The sequence below is a fragment of the Talpa europaea genome (genome assembly GCF_964194135.1).
Source record: "Talpa europaea genome assembly, chromosome: 3".
Lineage (NCBI taxonomy): Eukaryota > Metazoa > Chordata > Mammalia > Eulipotyphla > Talpidae > Talpa > Talpa europaea.
In genome coordinates, this window is record NC_140069.1 from 62912442 (window position 1) to 62933985 (window position 21544).

At 35.0% G+C, this 21544-nt stretch overlaps 1 protein-coding gene across 1 annotated transcript in view; it reads left to right on the forward strand.

Annotated features, from left to right (window-relative positions):
- LOC311168841 (transcription elongation factor A protein 1) overlaps nucleotides 1-21544 on the forward strand; it is a gene marked incomplete at its 3' end in the record, with an annotated part of 49482 nt that overhangs the window by 10482 nt on the left and 17456 nt on the right. The window contains exons 3-7 of the mRNA XM_084230566.1: nucleotides 5408-5513; nucleotides 10082-10169; nucleotides 13450-13595; nucleotides 15141-15206; nucleotides 16224-16381. Of these exons, the coding sequence (XP_084086692.1) occupies nucleotides 5408-5513; nucleotides 10082-10169; nucleotides 13450-13595; nucleotides 15141-15206; nucleotides 16224-16381 (564 nt within the window). The remainder of the gene's footprint in view (nucleotides 1-5407; nucleotides 5514-10081; nucleotides 10170-13449; nucleotides 13596-15140; nucleotides 15207-16223; nucleotides 16382-21544) is intronic.

Consider the following 21544-nt stretch of genomic DNA (forward strand, 5'->3'; position numbering starts at 1 on the left):
AGAGAAATGTATAGCATTAAAGAGGGTGTGGAAGTTGGGTAGGGTTATATTTATAACATACCTCTGATTGTTTTGTTTACTTCATTCCTTGGAAAATCTGTGTATTTATGTCATAAGCATTTGAGTTTAATTAGGGTTAGGTTTTAAAGTTTTTAGGTATTTGGCTGGTCTCATTGAGCTTAAAATCTAGTACAGGTTTCCCCCACTATCCAAAAGTATAATGTTGTTATTTGTCATGATTTTGTAAGCTATTTTTTGAGTGAAAATGCTCAGAATTTTTCCATATAAATTAATGATAATAGTGTTATATTTCTAGAAAGTAGGGAAAGTCTAACATGTAACAGACAGACAGATATAGTTGTCTAGATTGAAGTTTGTGAGAATTAATTTGTCAGAGATAGGGTAGGAAGCAGCAGAAAGTTTATTTCTTAATCTGGGAATCTCATGAAAGCCTTTATTACAAGTGATAAAGTGTAAACTGAGTCTCAGAAAATGAATAGGTTCTCCCTTGGCAGATCTGGGAAGGGTATTCCATTAGAGAAAACAGAATTTGAAAGCATTGTGGCATACTAAGCTAAGGTAAAGAAAGAACAAGTCAAACAAGATTTGAAGAAATATGCAGACTAGCCTGCTGGATTGTGTATGCAGTCTTGCTGAAACCTATGGGAGAGGAGAGTGGGTGGCCACATTTGTACAGTGGAAGAAAAGGAAGGCTGGAAAACAGGAAGATGTGTCAACTAATGCCATTACTCAGGAGAGTCATGGAAGGCTTGAACTAAGGTAGCAGTAGTAGAAATGGAAAGCAGGGGTACTTGTCAGTGATGGACAGCCTGTAAAAACTGGTAGTTTACTGGTGGTGAAGTGAAGGAGGAATTTAGGGACAATGAGATTTTTGGCATAGCAATAGGGTAGATGGTGCCATTTAACACTGTAGGAAAAATTTAAGAAAGTTTATGTTGTGGAGTTGAGATGATAAGGAAATAAAAGTGTAGGGATAAAGAGATGGAAATGTTTTATATCTGTGTTGTCTAACACAGTAGTTGACATGAGGCTATTGAGCACTTGAAGTGTGACTAAAGAACTGAATTTTAAATTTTATTTAATTTTAAAGAATTTTAATTCAATTTAGAATTTGATTTAAAAAGTTATATGTAAAAGGCACTTGAGTACAGGAGAAAGAATCGGTTTAGGAAATATTTGGGAGCTGATAGCTTGGGGTGAATTAGAACTTCCAGGAAAATGGTAGGAAATGTTAGCATTGGTTTAATCAGATGAAGATGCAAGAGTCCACTAAAGTCTGTATTACATTAAAGGAAACATTAAGCAGAGTGATTTGAGTAGAAGCTTAATTGATATGGGCTAACGGTGAGGAAATAAACAGGAAGAAAAAATACTGTAATAGAAAGGCTTAGTTTTGTAACTTTTGTATGTAACGCAGTCATTCATTCAGTAATTATTGAATGCCTGCTGTGTGCTAGGTTTTTTACATGCGAAATATAGTAGTGAACAAGACAAAGTCCCTGCCCTCATTGAACTAAGTGAGTTATAACATAGCTGTGTGTATCTTTTTTCTTAACAGCTTTATTGAGATATTCATATGCCATGCCATTTAGTCATTTAAAATGTAATATTCAGTGGTTTTCATATTGTCATTTCTACTGTAACTACAATTAATTCTTAAACATATCACCTCAAAAATAAAACCTGTAACTTCTATCAGTCATTCCCTGTTTTTCTACTCCTACTTGTTTCCCTTTTGGTCCTAGGCAGTCAGTAGTCTACTTTTGTCCCTCTAGATTTGTCTAGTTTGCAGATTTCATTTAAATAAAATTATGCTATGTGTGATCCTTTGTATCTGTTTTATTTTATTTTATTTTTTACTAAGCATAATCTTTTCAAGGTTCATTCTTGTTGTAGCATGTGTCAGTATAGTCATCCATTGTTTATCAACTGGGATATATATTGTTAGGCAATTTCATAGTTTTATAAATATCATAAGAGAATAATACACAAACCTACATGTTATAGCTTATTATACACCTAGGCTATACATTGTGTAGCCTAGCAGGACCACTGGTTTTATATGTGATCTGTCATTGACAGACTATGTCTACACTTTTTTAATATTTTTAATGACTTCTTCATGGTACGATTGGGTTGTTTCCACATTTTTGAATGACTCATTCTTCTCTGCACATTAATGTACAAGTTTTTGTGTGAGCATACATGTTTGTCTCTTGGGTATCTTACAGTAGAAATGCTGAATTGTATGGTTACTTTTTGTTGAACATTTTGAGGACCTGCTGTATTGTTTTCTCAAGTGGCTGTACCATTTTATGGTCCCATCAGCAAGTAAATGAGGGTTCCAGTTTTTCCACATTCTTGCTAGTACGTGTTATTATTTGTCTTTGGGCATAGTCTTCCTAATGTGTGTGATGTAATATCTTCATTGTAGTGTGGCTTCCATTTCCCTAATGACTAATGTTATTGAACATCTTTTTTTTTTTTTTTTTGAAGATCTCTTTATTTATTTATACAAGCACTGGTTATAGTCAGAAGCGCGGGAGGGTGAGAGAATTCACCAGAGCCAGAGTGGGGAACAGACCAGGCAGACTGACGAAATACACTGCTGAGGGGAGTAGCGGGCACGGCAGGAGAGGTCTGTGCGCCATTTGGGACTATCGCTGGTGGCCAGAGATCAAACCAGTGCTGCAGAGGCTGTGGACAGCTTCGCAGCCCAGTGCTCAACCACTGCACCACCAGGGGAGGCCCTATTTAGATCAACTTTAATTTTATTCAACAATGTTTTGTAGTAGCTGTTTGTTTTTTACCTTAAGATTTAGTGGCTGTCCTCAAGTCAATAGTTTCTTAGATATGATACCTAAAGCATAAGCAACCAATGAAAACAGATTAAACTGGATATAACAACAAAATTTAAAGCAGTTGTACTTCAAAGAATACCAAGAAAGTAAAGATCGTCCACAAAATGACAGATATTTGCAAACCTGTTTCTGCAATATATATGGAAATGTTATAACTAACTAAATAAAAAGACACATTACCCGACTTAAAAAACGGCAAAGGAGCTAAATAAACGTTCCTCATGTTGCAAATTCATGTTGCAAATACTCCTCAGTGATCACCAAAAAGGATTTTTCTTTTGGAGCATATGAATTTGCTTATTTTCTGTGATAGTGTCTCTTGATCTCAGTACTCATTCCTTCTGTTTTACCACCATTGTGCAGATAATTTCCTAAGTCTGCTTGATTTATTTTCCATCTTTCTCAGAGTATACTTGGTGTTCCTTAGAAACTAGATGTCCAGCCATGAGCAAAGGTACATATTGTCTTTGTCTAGAATTTTGCAATGTATGGTTTGCTTCAAAGACTCATTAATCCTTTAGTCAAGAAACCTGTTTAATTCTACAATTCCTAACATTATTTGAGAACACAAAAGTAGCCCACCTCTTAAATTCTGTAAATTATAGTGTACTAGTTTCAGGAAAATCCAGAGTCTAGGGAATTCTTAGAGGCAAGTCTAGACTTGGTTATTCAAGTGAAATTGTTTGTAATCCTTTCTTATATCTACTTTTACTTCTCCCAAAATATGCCCTAAAAGGAAAAACAAAAACCACTGTTTCAAATCTTTTTCAATCTTAACTCAGGAGCCTCATTTCTTCTTATCCTGGATGGATAGTCTCTTCTTTAGATAAATGTGTTTATTATGGATGCAAATTGGTTTACTTAGGTTCTAAGCAGGAAATTGACTCTAGTGATGAAAGACATTCTTTAATAATTAAAAAACAGTCACCTTACAGAATGCAGTTTGATCACATTCTTATTTTTGCCTTTGCTCATTTCTGATCACTTTTTAAAATATCATTTTCTTTGTCAATCTGTGTCAGTTCCAAGTGTTAGAACTATGTTAGTAACCCAGTATTCCTTCCATTCGTTCAAAAAGTAGGTTCTCTTCTAGAAAATGTGTCTTATTAATCCCAAATTATTTGGGGACTTTAGAATTTCAGAGACTACTTTTACCTTTCTCCTATGGAATCTTACTTGCTTTGTTCAGCTTTCCAAGAGATAACATTGTACACTCTGGCAGAATATATATTGAATATTTTAAATTCTTGAAAAAAATTTCTGTGCTAAATCTGTTTCTTTGTTGTGAGAATTAGATAATTAGTTGGAAACCAAAGTACCCATTCATTTCTCTGCTTTAAAGTTTACAGCAGGAGTTACCTTCTTTTTTTCACCACTAAGAATTCCTTTTGTTATTTTTTTTCTTCTTGAGTCCATATATTTTGAAAGATTGTGTGGTACAAACTTGAATTTACTAAGTAACTAAACCATCTTTTATTTATCATCCATAAGTGATCTGTCATAGTTTTGTGTTCTTTGAGCACAATTTGAAAACCATTGATAAGCATTAAAGAGGTAGGTAGTCCTGTATTAAAATTACAGTTTTGCTAATTAGTAATGGTGCACTACTGGGCAAATCATTTATTTGTACTTCCAGTCTCTTCATTTTCAAAATAATGATCTCCACTTCAAAAGATTGTTAGGAAGATTAATGAATGTGAATGCTCTTATTATAATGCTGGATCCTTAGAATTGCCACATGTTGAAGACTGTATTCTGTGAAGTCTATTTTAATATAGCTGTGATTATATGCTGGGTATCGGCAAAAATTAAACCTCTATGTGGTGTTATTTCTTAGGGTACTATTGGGTAGCAGCAGTTGGTTTCTTGAAATAATCTATGTAGAAGAATGTGTAGAAACAAATACATGTATATATTAGCCATGATTGTTTCATCCTGCATTATATGTAAATATAAACATTTTATATTTTGTTGTTTTATGGAAAGACTGATTTAATTTTATTAGTTAACCAACCTTATTGCAGTAGCAAGTTACAAAATTTGTAGGTCTCAGTGATAAGAACCTTGATCAGTTCAGTGTTTGAATATGTATCTCTCTTAAGTTTATTGTATACTATTATAAGAATAATTCAAATAATGGATGTTTTTTCTCTTTTTTTAAAGATTTATTTATTTATACAAGAACTGGGGTACAGGTTAGAGGCACGGGAGGGTGAGAGAATTCACCAGAGAGCGGGGAGCAGCACAGGCAGATGGACCGAAGACGGATCGAAGGAGCAGCAGGCGAGGCAGGAGAGGTCTGCCACGCCGTGTGGGTTTCTCCCTGGCCGGCTGAGAATTGAACCCGCGCTGTAGAGGCTGCAGACAGCTCCACAGCGCTGCGCTCAACCCTCTGCACCACCAGGGAGGCCCTGAATGTTTTTCTATTCTAAAATAGAAACAGGAATCTGGGAAAGAAGAAAATGAAATACTACATTGTCTGAAATAAAATTGCTTATACATATTTTTTGGTTCTTGTCTTACAGTCCACGAGAATTGGAATGTCAGTAAATGCTATTCGTAAGCAAAGTACAGATGAAGAAGTTACATCTTTAGCAAAGTCTCTCATCAAATCTTGGAAAAAGTTATTAGGTATAATTGCTCTTTCCTTGTATATATCTATTATTTTCTGGTTTAGTCAAACATTTGGTTTTTGCACTTTTTTCTTTATGAATATAGATGTATTGAAATCAGTGACTTATAGTAAAAGTGATGGGTGTTAGTTTGACTTTGAGGATTTTGCTTTTTTGGGCCAGTCAAATTTAGCTTTCTTTTCTTTTAATATTTATAACTGAATTGACTTGTTAAGTAAGAAGAAAATTTTTCCCCAAGGGAAAGTTATACTTTTTGAAAAGGTTTTTGAAATACTTTTCTAATTTAGAGAAAACTTGTGAGAATGTGAAACTCACATGTATCATTTTTCTAGATTAATTTTTAATATTTGCTACGTTTGTTATATTCTCTTTTTCTCTATGTAGTCACACACAATTTTATGTTTGTTTACCTTATATATTTTTTTCTTTTTAAAAAATATTTTCTTGTACTTACAGCCTTCAGGTATAGTTCCCATGGTTCTCCCCCATAGTCCCTTGTGATCTTCCCTCCTCTGTTTTGACCCTTCTCCCTCCTCCTTCCCTGCTATAGTCCTCAAATTTATAGTCAGCTTGCAAGTTTTGTCTTTTTTCTTGACCCTTTGTTTGATTTCTCTAGATTCCACATGTAAGTTAAACTATCCGGTATTTTTCTTTCTCCTTTCAACTCATGTTGCTTGTAATCCCTTCTAACTCCATCCATGTTGCTACAAGTGATGTGAGTTTATCTTTTTTGATTGCTGAGTAGTATTCCATTATGTACATATAGCACATCTTCTTGATCCAGTCATCATTTTGGTGCATTTAGGCTGTTTCATATCTTGGCTATTGGAGGTAGTGTTGCAGTAAACACAGGAGTGCAGGTTTCCTTTCCAGTTAGTGTTTTTGTATCCTTTGGGTTGATTCCTACATGTGGAATTGCTGGGTCATGTGGTAGATTCATTTTTAGTGTTTTGAAGAATCCACACATCTTTCTATAGTGACCGGACCAGTTTGCATTTATACCAGCAGTGTAAGAGGCTTCCTTTATTTTATTTTATTTTATTTTTTTAAGATTTATTTTATTTTACAAGAACCAGGATACAGGCCCAGGCCCAGATATGTGGGAGGGTGAGAGGATTCACCAGAGACAGAGGGGGGAACAGAAAAGGCAGAATGACCGAAATACACTGCTGAGGGGAGCAGCGGGCAAGACAGGAGAGGTCTGCCCCGCCATGTGGGTTGCTCTGTGGCTTGTGGGCATTGAACTGGCACTGCAGAGGCTGCAGACAGCTCCACACTGCTGTGCTCAGCCACCTGCGCCACCAGGAGGCCCCAAGAGGGTTCCTTTTTTCACCACATCCTCACCAGCATTTCTTGTTTCTGTTTTTTTGGTTTTTTTTTTTTTAATAGGAGCCATTCTCACCAGTGTAAGGTGGTATCTCATTGTTAATAAGAGATATTGAACATTTTTTAAAATGCCTGTTGGTCATTTGCATTTCTTCTTTGGAGAAGTATCTTTTTAGCTCTTCGGCCCATTCTTTGAGTGGTTTGCTTTGTTTATGCTGAGTTGTATGAACTTTTTGTAGATCTTTGATATCAGTCCCTTATCAAATGTATGGCGTGCAAATATTTTCTCCCATTTCATGGGGTATCTCTTTGTTTGGTTGTCTCTTTTTCTGTTCAGAAGCTTTTTAGATTGAGGTAGTCCCAGCTGTTTAACTTCTCCTTTGTTTTCCTTGCTTCCAGAGAAGAATTCTCAAAACGGTTTCTGAAGTTTATGTCATGGAGTGGTGTTTTTTTTTTTTTTTTAAAGATTTATTTATTTATGCATACAAGAGCTGGGGTATAGGCCAGAGATGCTAGGGGAGGGGGTGGTGAGAGGACTTACCAGAGACAGAGTGGAGAACAGAACAGTCAGACAGACCGAAAGCACTGCTGAGGGGAGCAGGGGGCGAGACAGGAGAGGTCTGCCTTGCCATGTGGGTTGCTCCCTGGCTGGCGGGGGATTGAGTTTGTGCTCCAGAGGCTGTGGATTGCTTCATAGTGTGGTACTTAACCCCTTGTGCCACCAGGGAGGCCCATCATGGAGTGTTTTGCCTGTGTTTTCTTCTGTGTATTTTGTGGCTTCATGTCTTACATTTAGGTTTTTTATCCACTTTGGGTTGATTTTTGTATATGGTGTGAGATACTAGTCTAGTTTTGTTCTTTTGCATGTGGCAGTCCTGTTTTCCCAGCACTATTTACTGAAGACACTTTCATTGCTCCAGTGTATCTTTTGTGCTTATTTGTCATAGATTTAATGACTGTGTGGTTTTATTTCTGGGCTTTCAGTTTAGTTCCATTGATCTGTGTGTCTGTGATTTTGTGATTCCATATGAATTTCAGCAATATCATTCCTTTTCTTTGAAGAATGCCATGAGATTTTTAATGGAATTGCATTGAATCTGTAAAATACTTTGGGTAGGATGGCTATTTTGATAATGTTGATTCTTCTTCTCCATGAGCAGGAAATGTCTATCCATTTCCATTTCTTTGCACACAATTTTTTGTTTCCAAAACTATTTGAGTATGTTGTTTCTAATATCCTCTGTGCTTTAATTCTGAATTGTGGCATGTCTTTGGAACAGGCTTGTTTTCTCATACAGGAAAGTTAACATTGGTACTGTACTTTAATCTCTAATACAGGTTCCAGTGTTGTTTGTCGCCACAATAATGTTCTTTATAGCTTTTTCATTTTTCTTCCAGAGTAAGATCCAGTCTAGAATCACATATCTAGTCTCTAAGTCTAAAATAGTTATTAAATCTTTTTGTACCTTTTATGACAGTGGCGTTTTGAAGAATAAAAGCACCCCTAATTAAGGTGTACATTTTATTATTTTTTCTATTTTATCTAATAGGCATTCTCTGGTGCCCAATGTAAGACCCTGAAACTTACTCCTAATCAGACATTCCCCCAACTCTCCAGATCCCAGTGAGCCTTAGAGTGGAACCTGTAAGCAACCTTGATTGAGTAAGCTCTGGCAGAACCCCATGAGCCTTGGAGTAGGAAATGCAGACAGCCTAGATGTGGTAGGCCCTGGCAGCAGTGGGCCTTGCCCCATCAAGGAGTGAAGATGTGGCAAACCCTGGCAGAGGCAGTGGCCAGGCCTGGTCACCAGTAGTGGTTACTCTTGGAACAATGAGCCAAAGGGACCCTGGTTGCAGAGACAGTCCCATGGATTATTCCTCTGATAGTGGAGACCAATGCCGACTTCAACAGCATTGTCACTGAGGAGGTTGACACTACAACAGGTTGTGGGCAGTGAGCGGAACTCTGGTGTTATGGACCTAAGTAGGGGAAACTGGTGGCAGGGCTGTCAACTCAGCCAGGGAACCTGGGGAGGAAGGTGTGGGGATTGTGTAGAGGTACACACTCTTGATGGAGAGAAAACTATCAAGTAGCTGATGTGCTCCACACAGGCTGGGTAAAGATAATAGCACAGCAGGTGTTCTGATCTGGATTCCCTGACTAATCCTTTGGGACTGGTACTTTCCTTGTGAGGCACACTGAGAGCACAGGGACTGCTAAGTCACACATCTCAAACCTCAAAACTCCTGAAATCAGGAGTACCACAGAACAGATCTGAGTACATACAGACACCAGCAAAGGCATGATAAATCAGTTAATCAATCAATCAATAAATAAAATCAAGACTACTGTGAAATTATTTAATCCCTTAAAACAACAATGACGTAGGATACCTCAAGTAGCAAAATGGGCACACAAAACAATATAACGTTACAAGCTGAGAGTGTGACATTACAAGGTGAAAATAACGCTCTTGTGTTCTTCTATATTCTATAGAGAGAGATGTGGAGACCTGAATGAATGAGAATTGAATTGCTTATATAGTTCTTCCTGAGCACAGATCAAAATGTAGATGAGTGGGAGTAATTTATGCAATATGTCTAAACATTTTCTGAACCCAGCTTCAAGGCTGTTTTGATTGATTTAAAGATGGTGGTTTTAAGTGCTATAAGACTTCATTTGCCTAACTTATTTTATATACTTTATTTCCCGAAGTCTTATTTACTCACCTCAAGTCTTAAAGCTTATATATCTGTATTACTTAACAGATTATTTAAGATGGCCATGGTGCTTGGTAGGCCTTTTCTTGAGATATTTTCTATGACAATGTTCTTTGTTTACTATTCCTGAAATATGTGTTTATGTTGGGTCCTACATTAAATATTTTGATTTCATGAAAAATTATGCTTTGTGTATTCCATTTTAAAAATAACTGTGCTGAACTCTTTTCCATTTTTTTGTCCTGTATACTTCCCTTGCTTTTAGGTTTTTGTTGGCATATAAACTTGGGGTTCCCACCAAATGAAGGAATTTATTTGGGAATGCTGACTGAGCATAGCACACATTGTGAAAAATACCCAAGTACACATGCTAGTAGAATAACTTTCATAAACTTCTTTTTCTTGTTGAAAATTTAGGTTTTTTTTTTAATTGTTCTATAAATAGTCTGAATGATATGAGTAGTTTAGTTTTTCTTTTTTAAGAAGTGATAACAACCTAGGGATTTGTTAAATTTTTAGATGGACCATCAACTGATAAAGACCCTGAAGAAAAGAAAAAAGAAACTACAATTACATCACAGAATAGTCCTGAGGCAAGAGAAGAAAGGTATTTTGCTTTCTGGAAATCCCTTTATGTTGGGAAAAAATCATAGTTTTACTTGACTATCACTTCCACAGTGGTGTTAGGTTCTTATAACCAAATTTCCTATCCAAATGGGATTAGTAAGTGTACAAAGCCAAATGTTTTATTAAAATTTTTATAGATTTCTTGGACATTTAAGAGAGAGAAGACACTGTATAAATAAGGAATTATTTACTTTGTAATAGACAGGTTTAATTGAGTGAAATTTTTGAAATAGAATTGATAAAGATGGTAGTGATTAGGTTGTAAATGTTACTCCCTCTATCACATTTCTTTTAGATTTTTTGACCCTAGTCTGATTTTCCTGTCTATACTTTTTTTCTTCCAAGTTTAGTTATTTGTCATAAGAACTTAAAGTGTGATTTTCAAAAATGAAATATTGAAATTGTTCTTACGAGAACTTTACAGTTCTATTATATATGGGCTGTGCAATATTCAACATATTGTAATAGGTGATATGCCTAGTTGATCAAATAAAGTTTTTTTGTTTTGGAGAATCTTGTAGCTTAACACTTAACACAGAACTAAAGCAATAATAGTTCTCCAAATATGACTTACCCTTGAAAATTCGGGGAACCTGGCAGCTTGCCAGAATAGCAGATTCTTGGGCTGTACCCTGGAACTGTTGGATCAGGAATATTGGTGGTGTATTTAAAAAAATAATAATAATTCATACATATAAGAACCAGGATACAGGCCAGATGTGCAGGAAGTTGAGAGAATTCACAAGAGACAAGCAGGGAACAGAACAGGCAGATCTACTGAAATACACTGCTGAGGGGAGCAGTGGTTGAGACAGTGGTCTGCTGTCCAGATGTAACCCATACTGCAGAGGCTACAGACAGCTTCATAGCACAAGGCTTAACCGCCTGCGCCACCAGGGAGGCCCAGGAACCCACAAATCTTGTTTTAACAAAGCCCTTTTAGAGGATTCAGATGCACTGAGTTGAGCATAACAATTTTAACTTTATTTCTTAGTGTTTTCCCAAAATTGATAAGATGCATTTTTAACGACAATTACTAATATCCTATGCATTATTATGTATTAGTATTAAACTTGGTGATGAAAGAGTTTAGCTAAAGGTAGTATTAAACCATTTAATAAAGTTTATTCTTTTTTTTTTCTATTTTGAGATAATTTCACACCTTCAGAAAATGGTACAAATTTGACCGTTTTTTATATATATATATATATATTTGCAATGTGTGTATATACGTACATGAACTAATTTTGTTTTGAAGCAGATATTGAGTCATTTTTAGACATGCCCTTTATATCACTAAATAATAAATGACCTTATAATTGAGGTAAAAAGTAATAGCAGTTATTAAAAAATTATTCACACTCTTTTTTGGTTGAGAACTGTCATTCACTGGTGACATTCTTCTCCTCATTACATGATTCTTCCTTGCTTTTCATTTATTGTATGGAGCTGTGTGTTTTCTAAGAATAAAGACATTTTCTCACATAAAAACCACAATGGTTATTAATATCTGGAAATTAATGTTAATATAATACTTCTGTATTTCAAAACCTTATTCATATTTCAGCAATTATTTCAAAGATGTCTTTTTTTATACAATGGAAAGATATTTTTCTAAAATATCCAGAATCAGGTATTTTGTTTCTTTTTTTTTAAGTGTCTCTCTTTAGTTTACTTTAATGTGGAGTAATTAATTCATCAGTCTGTAATTCTTTCATGACCTTGATAATTTTGAAGTGTACAGACTAAAATTTATGAATTTTTTATTTTATGGTTTCAATTGTGTTGAATGTGACTTTGAATGTATTAATTTTTGGCGTGTTACCTGTTTTTTGTAATTGAAGTGTAGGGATATAACCTTTTTACAGAAGCATAGAATTATTGTATGTGAAATCTGTAAGTGGTTGGTATGTGTCCACAAACTGACGAAAATTTTAAAAGGATCGGAGAAATGAGTCTGAGGTGTCACCTAAAGGAAGAAACTTATAGCTAAATGACTTGCAACTGAGAAGGGTTTTACACTTTTGCTCTAAGAATTTTAAGGAGAAAGCAGTGTGGCTAAATGCTTAGAAAGGTGGCACCAGACTAAGAAGTGGAGCCAGTAGTTAAGTTAGTAAGAAAAGAGCTCCATTAATTCACCTGGGAAGTTTCCAGTGGGTGAAGTAGGCATTTGGCTACAAGTCGAGAGAGGCTAAAGCACATAATTGAAGAATTAAGAATTTAATTTTTAAATATTGGTTTGTTTATCACTTTATCACCGATATGTGTGGTACGCTGTGTAAACACAAAGGAGGAGTAAGTTGTATCTGTGGTTGAGAAATTCAATATGATGGGGGAGAATACCTGAAAAGTCATAATAAGAATCTGTATGTAGACAGTTCTTTCGGAATACATGGGGAAATCAGAGAAGGCTTCAGGAAGGAAATGACTAAACTTAGAAGGTATGAGCATGGACCATTTTCTACTTGGTGATCTGTGTGTGAAGTTTAACAGTTTTGGAGAGAAGGGATGGAGGTATATCATCTTACAATTGTGCAAGTTATATTTGTGAAGGGTGAATGATTTAATTAGTCTTTGGAAAGGTTTGTTGCAAATATCTTTGAGGTGGTAAAAGTTAATTTGAAACCAGTCAGAAAACTGTTTTGGTGAGAATTTAATAAGTTAATTAGAAACAGTTATAAGATTACATTAACTAGTAATTACTGAACTGTCCTGATTGAGTTGATATTTCTGGGGAAAACTTAAGAGGCAAGTTCATATTTTTATGAGTCCTTACCACTCATGGTTTTTAATCTTGAAGATAGGTGTTTTAAATATAATTTGCATAGGTTGTCTAATTGAAACAGGTTTTTTCAAACATTTTCCCCCCTATATTTTGATTAAGAACTACATTGTCTGCTACCATTCCTTTCTTCATTACCAAGACCCTTCCTTGCTTTTCATTTATTTTATTGAACTGTGCTGTGTATTTTCTTTATTAAAAAATACTGCTTAGTATTTAAAAGCTGAATCAAGGTAAAATGTTTAGTTTGTGAGAAAGTATATGAGACTTGTCTTTTACCTTTACTGAAATTTTAACTTCTTTTTGATCTATGTGCAGGCAATTTTTATTTTTTGCAGGCAATTTTTTTTTTCAATATAATAATCATTGAAACTCGGTCTCATTTATTAACGTCAAAAATTTTCATATTAGGAGAATGATCATAATATGTTACTTTAAGTGAAATTTTCCTGATATTTTTTTGGGGTGTGTATTCTAGTAGCTCCAGTGGCAACGTAAGCAGCAGAAAGGATGAGACAAATGCTCGTGATACTTACGTTTCATCTTTTCCTCGGGCACCGAGCACTTCAGATTCTGTACGGTTAAAGTGTAGGGAGATGCTTGCTGCAGCTCTTCGAACAGGAGGTAGGTTTAATATATGTTGTTTCATTGTTCGTATTTCTTTGACCACCACTGACTGTCTCCATGTCCGTTTCCATATTTTCATTTTACCAATGGCATCTTGTTGATACCTGCCCACTCCTGCTTAGCTGAGGAGTTACTAAAGGCAGACAGGTATAGGTATATGGGGCCTCTACTTGTTTACTGTATAACCCCAAGGAATAGATTGCTTCTGTTACAAACACATCTCAGCAGTATTGCAGGTTTGGTTCTGTAGACTTGGTGATGTACACAGGGTTGTCACAACCCTTCTATTGTAAAAAACAAAACAAAACAAAAAGCACGCATGATTTTTTATTAAGTGCAGTGAAGTGACATGCAATAAACAAAGCATACCTGTATATGGATGTTTCCCCAATTCATAGTTTTTTTTTTCTAATTTTAAAAAAATATTTATTTATTTATGCATACAAGAGTGGGGTACAGGCCAGAGATGAGGGGGGTGAGAGGAGCCACCAGAGTCAGAGTGGGGAACAGAACAGGTAGATTGACTGAAATACACTGCTGAGGGGAGCACCGGGTGAGACAGGAGAGGTCTGCCTCGCCATGTGGGTTTCTCCATGGCTGGCTGGGGATTGCTTCATAGTGCAGTGCTTAACCCCTTGCGCCAGGGAGGCCTGATTCATAGTTATATAAACTGTTTCTCACAAATGTGTTTTGGGGAAATTTCCCCCACATTGAATCTACAAATGTTTATACCCAGAGTGAGTGTTAATGATACTGTATTTAGGTCTCATTGTTAAATATTACTGTGACATATAGTATACATTTGGATTCATGATTCTATTTTCTACTCTTTTTGAGTGGAAAAGAGATCTTGATTTATACATGGGAACTTTAATTTGAAGGTATTCATTCTTATGTAAATTTTTGAGTTTAAAATGTCATATATAGAAAAACTACCTTTACACAAATTAATCCTTTTTCCTTTATATTGAACCATGGTTAGTATGTTCTATTTTTCTCCTTACTCTATCATTTCTGCTTTGATTCTTTTACTGTCTCTTTATTGTTTTTCTTTTTTCTTTCTTTTTTCTTTTTATTTCTTTTTTCTTTTTATTTCCTTTTATCCTTTGAATATTTGCATAGGAGTCTTCTGAGTTTGTGCATATATGTGATTGGCAGATGAAATGAATGGTTTCTTTGCTTTGAAGTCTGACTCACAGGAGACAAGACAGTTCTTTTTATAACTTTCTCTACTATCTGCTGGATCAACCAGAATTTATGGAGTAATGAAATGAGGAATTGCCTGCTAGATCAATTACTTCCCCACACCTGAGGGAAAAGGAATCATCAATTCAGGAACACTGTGGACATTAGGTGAATTCACAGGAAGAGTAGTGGGTAGTAAAGAGACCAGATTCTAATGAAACTAAATAAAATGATTTTTTTATATAAGGCAAATGGAATTGAAGAAATAGGAATGCAATTTAATTTACTCTGTATTGACATTTTCTTTTCATATGTTATACTCACTTATTCTCCACAATTCTTGTTGCCTTTGTCTAGATGACTATGTTGCTATTGGAGCTGATGAGGAAGAATTAGGATCTCAAATTGAAGAAGATATCCTTTGTGTATATATTCATATTTGTTTTAATTACATATTTGTTTTAAGAAATATATTCATATTTGTTTTAAGTAATTTTTCTTCCTGTATAGAATTCAAAATTTTAATCCTCAGTTTCTATCTTGGTTGTATTGTTTTGATGGGAAGGAGAGGACCATCTTTGTCATTTTATTCCTGTTTTCCTGTCATTCAGAAGTAAAGCACATGAGCATTGATAGTATTTTTATTTTTCTACCCTATGAATTGAGAGTGCAGCATCTCAATTGAAGTTACGCAAATGAGCATTGAAAACATATACATTTGAAAGTTTAATGTAAGATTTCACATTTGGGGGGAATTCAGCAAAGCATACAAAATCCACTGAGCTCATTATCCTGGAGGGATATGTGTATATGTTGAGCACCATAGAAAGATCTCAGTTTTGGTAGAGAGGTCTTGTATTTGGGTATGGAAAGCGGGGAACTTCTAAGTGATAGTTGAACTATTATAGTTGAGAAAATGATGTTGTTGGACAGGGAGCTCATTTAGGGAACAGCTGTGCCCTGTTCTTTTGAGAACCACCTGATAAACTAACTTCTTGTTGAGCTAGGGGAGAAAAGAACCTTCAGGACTGTGGTAAATGAATGACCACTTCTCAGAAAGTCCACATTAACACTTTTAGGATCCTTGGTGAAATTCAAATTTGGGTAAATTGAAAAAGCGTCTATAAGTTCTTGAACTTTCTGCTTGAAAATGTTCATTTTCAAAAATTTTCTCACTTTGTTGGTTACCTGAATTTGAAACCCTACTAATATGTGTGCTGCTGGCATTAAAGAAGAAGAAAGCATTGCTCATTCATAGTGTAAAAAACACAATCACTGTTATTTGCAATTGCTGATCAAGGTATCAGGCACAAACAGTGCCTTGTTAAATCTAAGCTGCATATAGTTTTTGTGAACTGCTTAGAAATGTTAGGAGTTCTTTTAGGGACAGAATAGGGAAAATGATCTTTATAATTTAACCTTTTTTCCTTAATGGCCTAGTACCTATATATCAAGAAATAAGAAATACAGACATGAAATACAAAAATAGAGTACGAAGTAGGATATCAAACCTTAAGGATGCAAAGAATCCAAATTTAAGGAAAAATGTACTGTGTGGGAATATTCCTCCTGACTTGTTTGCTAGAATGACGGCAGAGGTGAGTATATCTGAATGTTTCCATGATGTGATTGCATTATATCAAGTGTAAAGTCTGATTAAGTCATAAAGTATTATATAAATAGGACACAGAAATTACTTTTTTTTTTTTTAAAGATTTATTTATGCATACAAGAATTCTTGGGTACAAGCCAGAGCTGCAGGGGGTGAGAGGATTCACCAGAGACAGAGCGGGGAACAGAACAGGCAGATGTGCTGAAATACACTGCTGAGGGGAGCAGTGGGCTAGTCAGGAGAGGTCTGCTGTGCCATGTGGGTACCTCCCTGGCCGGGGATTGAACTTGTGCTGCAGTGGTTGCGGATAGCTTCATAAGTTGTGTCTTAACCCCTTGCGCCACAAGGGAGGCCCAAAATTACATTGTTAATGGCTGCTGGACAAATGCTTAGAAGGATTAAATCCGTTGATATCAGCACTTTTCCCCTTCTATAATTGTACCATAATCTTTGGGTGATTGCCTTAAGTCATTTTCTAAAAACAAACATTTGTTTACTTAATGTGGATGAATGTAGAATCGAAGACAAATTTTGTAACTTCTAAAGTGTTTTACATGGTTAAACCCCGCAGAATTTGTCACATATTCTCAGTTATCCAATTGTCTCCTTTGTGAATGTTTGTTAGTTGTCATTTTCATTCTGATACACTTTTTCACACATAATTCTCTAAAGTTCTTTTCATTTTGTTGACAATAGCTACATTTTTCCTAGTTAGGATATACCATATCTTCTTGAGCCATTCATCTGTCATTGAGCATTTAGGCTGCTTCCATGTCTGGCTATTGTAAATAATGCTACTGTGAACATTGCTGAACATGTGGATTTTATGACGCTGGCTTCTTATTCTGTGGATATATGCTCAATGGTGGGATTGCTGGATTGTAGTATATTTCCATTTTTAGTTTTTTAAGGTAAATCTAGATTGCTTTCCATAATGTTTGCAGGAGTTTACATGCCCACCAATAGTGTAATGGCGTGCCGTGTTTTCCACATCCTCTCCAGCACTTGTTGTGGAGGTCTTTTTAACATGTGCCATTTTCATGGTTGTGAGATGGTATCTCATTGCAGTTTTTAACCTACATATGAAAAAATGATAAACATTTGGTAAACAATGATAAATATTTTGGCCTTCTGTATAATCCTCTTTAGTGATTTGTCTGTTCATATCTACTGCCCATTATTTAGTTGGGTTGTTTATTTTATTATTGTTGAATTGTATAAGTGTTTATATATTTTGGGTATAAATCTCACATCAGCTATAGATTATGTAAATATTTCCTCTGATTTAAGGAGGATGTTTTTAAATTTTCTGGTATATTTTCTTTTGCTGTATAGAAACTTTTAAACTTGAGGTAATCCCAGTTGTTATTTAGGCCCTTGCTATAGGGGTTGAGCCACTAAAAATAATAGCTTTATTGTCCATACCATGGAAAGTATATTGCCAGTGTTGTCTTCTGTGTACTTTTTGTTGCAGGTCTTAGATCAAATTGTAATTTGTTTGGTGGTTATTTTTTTGTTTGGGTATAGCATGTGATCCAGCTTCATTCTTTTATGTGTCGCTTTCCAATTGTCCCATCACCATATATTAAAGACACTGTCCTTACCCAATTTTATTGCCATAGTAACTTTGTCATAGATTAGGCATTGGTATGTACATGGGTTCTAGGCTTTTGATTCTATTCTTTTGATCTATGTATCTGTTTTTGTGCCAATGTCATGTTGTTTTTAGTACTGTTGCTTTATAGTAAAGTTATAAGTCAAGTAATGTAATACTTGTTCCCTTTTTCCTCAGGGTTGCTTTTGCAATTCAAGGCCTTTTGTGGTTCTGTGTAAATTTCAGTATTTTTTGTTTAATGTCTTTGAAAAATATTGCTGGTATTTTGATTGGGATTGTGTTAAATTTATGTCATGTTAGGCAGGATAGTCATTTTGATTGATTTGATTCTTTCAGTCCACGGGCACGGGCTATCCTTCCATCTCTTTCTTTCACTGTCTTTGAGTAACACCTCGTAGTTCTCATTATACAGGTCTTTTTATATCCTTAGTTAGGTTGATCCCAAGTTAATTCTTTTTGAAATAATTATAAATGGAATTATAGTCTTAATTTCTTTTGCTTATTGTATATAAAAAGGTATTTTTTTTTTTTTTGTTTTATGTAGGTTTTGTAACCTGTTACTTTGCTGTGTTCATTTATTGTTTCTAATAACTTTTTGATGGCATCTTTTTTTTTCCACTTTCTATTTTTTTTAATTTTTTTTAAACAATATTTGCTTCCCTCCATCCCCTCAGGTTGAGTCCCTATAGAATTTTCTTCCCCAAGGCACCCGTGCACCATCACCACAGTCTCCTGTTTTCCTCCCTCCCTCCCTCTGATCCCTCTCCCTCCTCCTTCCCTGCAATATATGTCTCTGATTTGTAATTGTCTGTTTTTGCTTTGTTGTGTTTTATACTATTATTATTATTTTTTTTAACATTGATGTCTTATTTAGTTCCCCTATATTCCTGTTATAACTGAAATCATCCGATATTTTTCTTTTTCCTTCTGGCTTATTTCACTGATCATAATTCCTTCTAGCTCCATCCACATTGCTGTAAATGGCATGAATTTATCTTTTTTGATTGCTGAATATTATTCCATTGTGTATATATACCACATCTTCTTGATCCAGTCATCTATTTTTGGGCATTTGGGTTTTACCTATTGTAAATAGTGCTGCAGTAAACATAGGTGTACAGGTGTTCTTTTGAATCATTGTTTTTGTGTCCTTTGGGTAGATCCCTAGTAGTAGAATTGCCAGGTGGTATGGTAGCTCCATTTTTAGTAGACTCAGGAACCTCCAGACAGCTTTCTATAGTGGTTGGACCAGTTTGCACTCCCACCAGCAATGTAGGAGAGTTCCTTTTTCACCACATCCTCGCCAACATTGTTGTTGCTTGTTTTTTTGATATGTGCCACTCTTACTGGTGTAAGGTGGTATCTCAATGTGGTTTTGATTTGCATTTCCCTGATGATAAGGGATGTTGAACATTTTTTCATATGCCTGTTGGCCATTTGCATTTCCTCTTTGGAGAAAAGTCTTTTAAGTTCATCTGCCCATTTCTTGACTGGATTGTTTATTTTGTTTTTGTTGAGTTTGATGACATCTTTAGGATTTTCTATATGTAATACATTGCTTGTGGGTAGTGGTAGTTTAGCTACTTCTTTTCCAGTGTGAGTTCCCTTTATCTCCTGTGTTTGTGTGATAGATCTGACCAAAACTTTAAGTAGTGACTCAAACAGAAGTCGTGACAGTGGACCCCTTGTTTTGTTCCCAATCTTAAAGTGAAAGCTTTTAGTTTTTCACCTTTGAATCTTATATTGGCTCTTAGTTTGTGATATGTGGTCTTTATTATACTGAGGGAGGTTTCTTCTTTCCCATCTTGTTTAGAGTTGTTATCATAAATGTGTGCTGAATCTTACCAAATGCTTTCTCTGTGTCTTTTGTTGATATGATGTATTACAAATAAATGATTTTTATATATAGTAAACCATCCTGCATCCCTGGGATAAATCCCACTTGATCATGGTGTGTGATCTTTGTGATATACTTTATGTTCATTTTACTAGTATTTTATTGAAGTGTTTGCCATTGATGTTCATCAAGGATATTATCTATAATTTTGTGTGTGCGTGCTGTCTTTGTCTGGTTTTGGTATAAGGAAGGGTAATGTTGACATTGTAAATGTTTTAGGGAGCAATCTTCTTACTTGTATGTTTAAAACAATTTGAATAAGAGGGGTATTAGTGTTTTAAAGGTTTGATAATTTGTTTGTACAACCATATGGTCATGGGCTTTTGTTTTGGGGGAGGTTTTTTTTTTTAATTACTGTTTTAATTTACAGTCTTGTGATTGGTTTTTTGAATTTATCTGTTTCTTCCTGGTTTAGTCTTAGTAGACTATATTGGTCTGGAAATTTGCCCATTTCTTCATGGCTATTGAATTTATTACTATATATTTGTTCACTGTAGTCTGTTAGGATCTTTTGTCTGTTTGTGCTATTTCATTCATGATGCTGTTTGTTAATATTTTCTCTTTTTATTTTCATTTACCTAGTTAGAGCTTTACTTATTTAACTTTTTAAAGAACCAGCTTTTAATTGATTTTTTTGCTTTTGTCTCTAACTTCATTTATTTCTGCTCTTATTTTTATTATTTCCTCCTTCTACTAACTTTGAGTTTTGTGTATTCTTTTTCAATTACTTTAGGTGAGATAGCAGATTGTTTATTTGGGATTTTTCTTGCTTCTAAGTTGGTCCTTTATTGCAATTATATTTTTCCTTTAGAATGCTTTTGTTGCATCCCATAGTTCTGGTAGTTTGTATCATCATTTCATTCATCCTAAGGTATTTTTGTTTAATTTATGCTTTGATTTACTAATTTATCCAGTTGCTATTCAGCAGCATCTATTTTTTAGTCTCCATGTACTCAGTTTTTTCTGCTTATTTTTCTTATGGTTGATTTTAGTTTTATGGTGTTCAGGGAGAATACTAAATATAATTTCGATATTTTTAGTTTTATTGACAGTTGACTTGTATCCCAAGATATGGTTTATTCTTAAATGTTCCATGTGCACTTGAAAAAAGTGTGAAATGAGCGGTTTTGGGGTGGCATGTTTTGTTGATATCTGTTAGACCTATTTGGTGTATGTAGCTCCTTGTTTATTGCTATTTGTTTCCTTGTTTTCTTTGTCTTGTTGATCTGTTGTAAATAGAGTACTTTAGACTACTATTGTGTCGTTTTCAGTCTCTCTTTATTATTTGTCTTATGTATCTTGGTGCTCCATCATTCACTGCATAGATATTTTTGAATCTTATATCTTGTTGTACTAGACCCTTAATCATAATGTCGGGTCCATCTTGGTCTCTTTACTAGTTTTTTTAATTGGAAGTCTATTTTACTGGATATAAATATTGCTGTACTCTTTTTGAGTTGCCATTTGCTTGTATAACTGTGCTTGTCTTTGTTCGTGAAATGAGTTTCTTGCAAACAACAAAAGACTGGACTTTGTTTTGAAATCCATTCAACTATTCTGCAACTTTTGACTTGTGTGTTCAGGTCATTTATGTTTAAGGTGATAATTGAGATGGACGTGCTTATTGCCATTTTGTT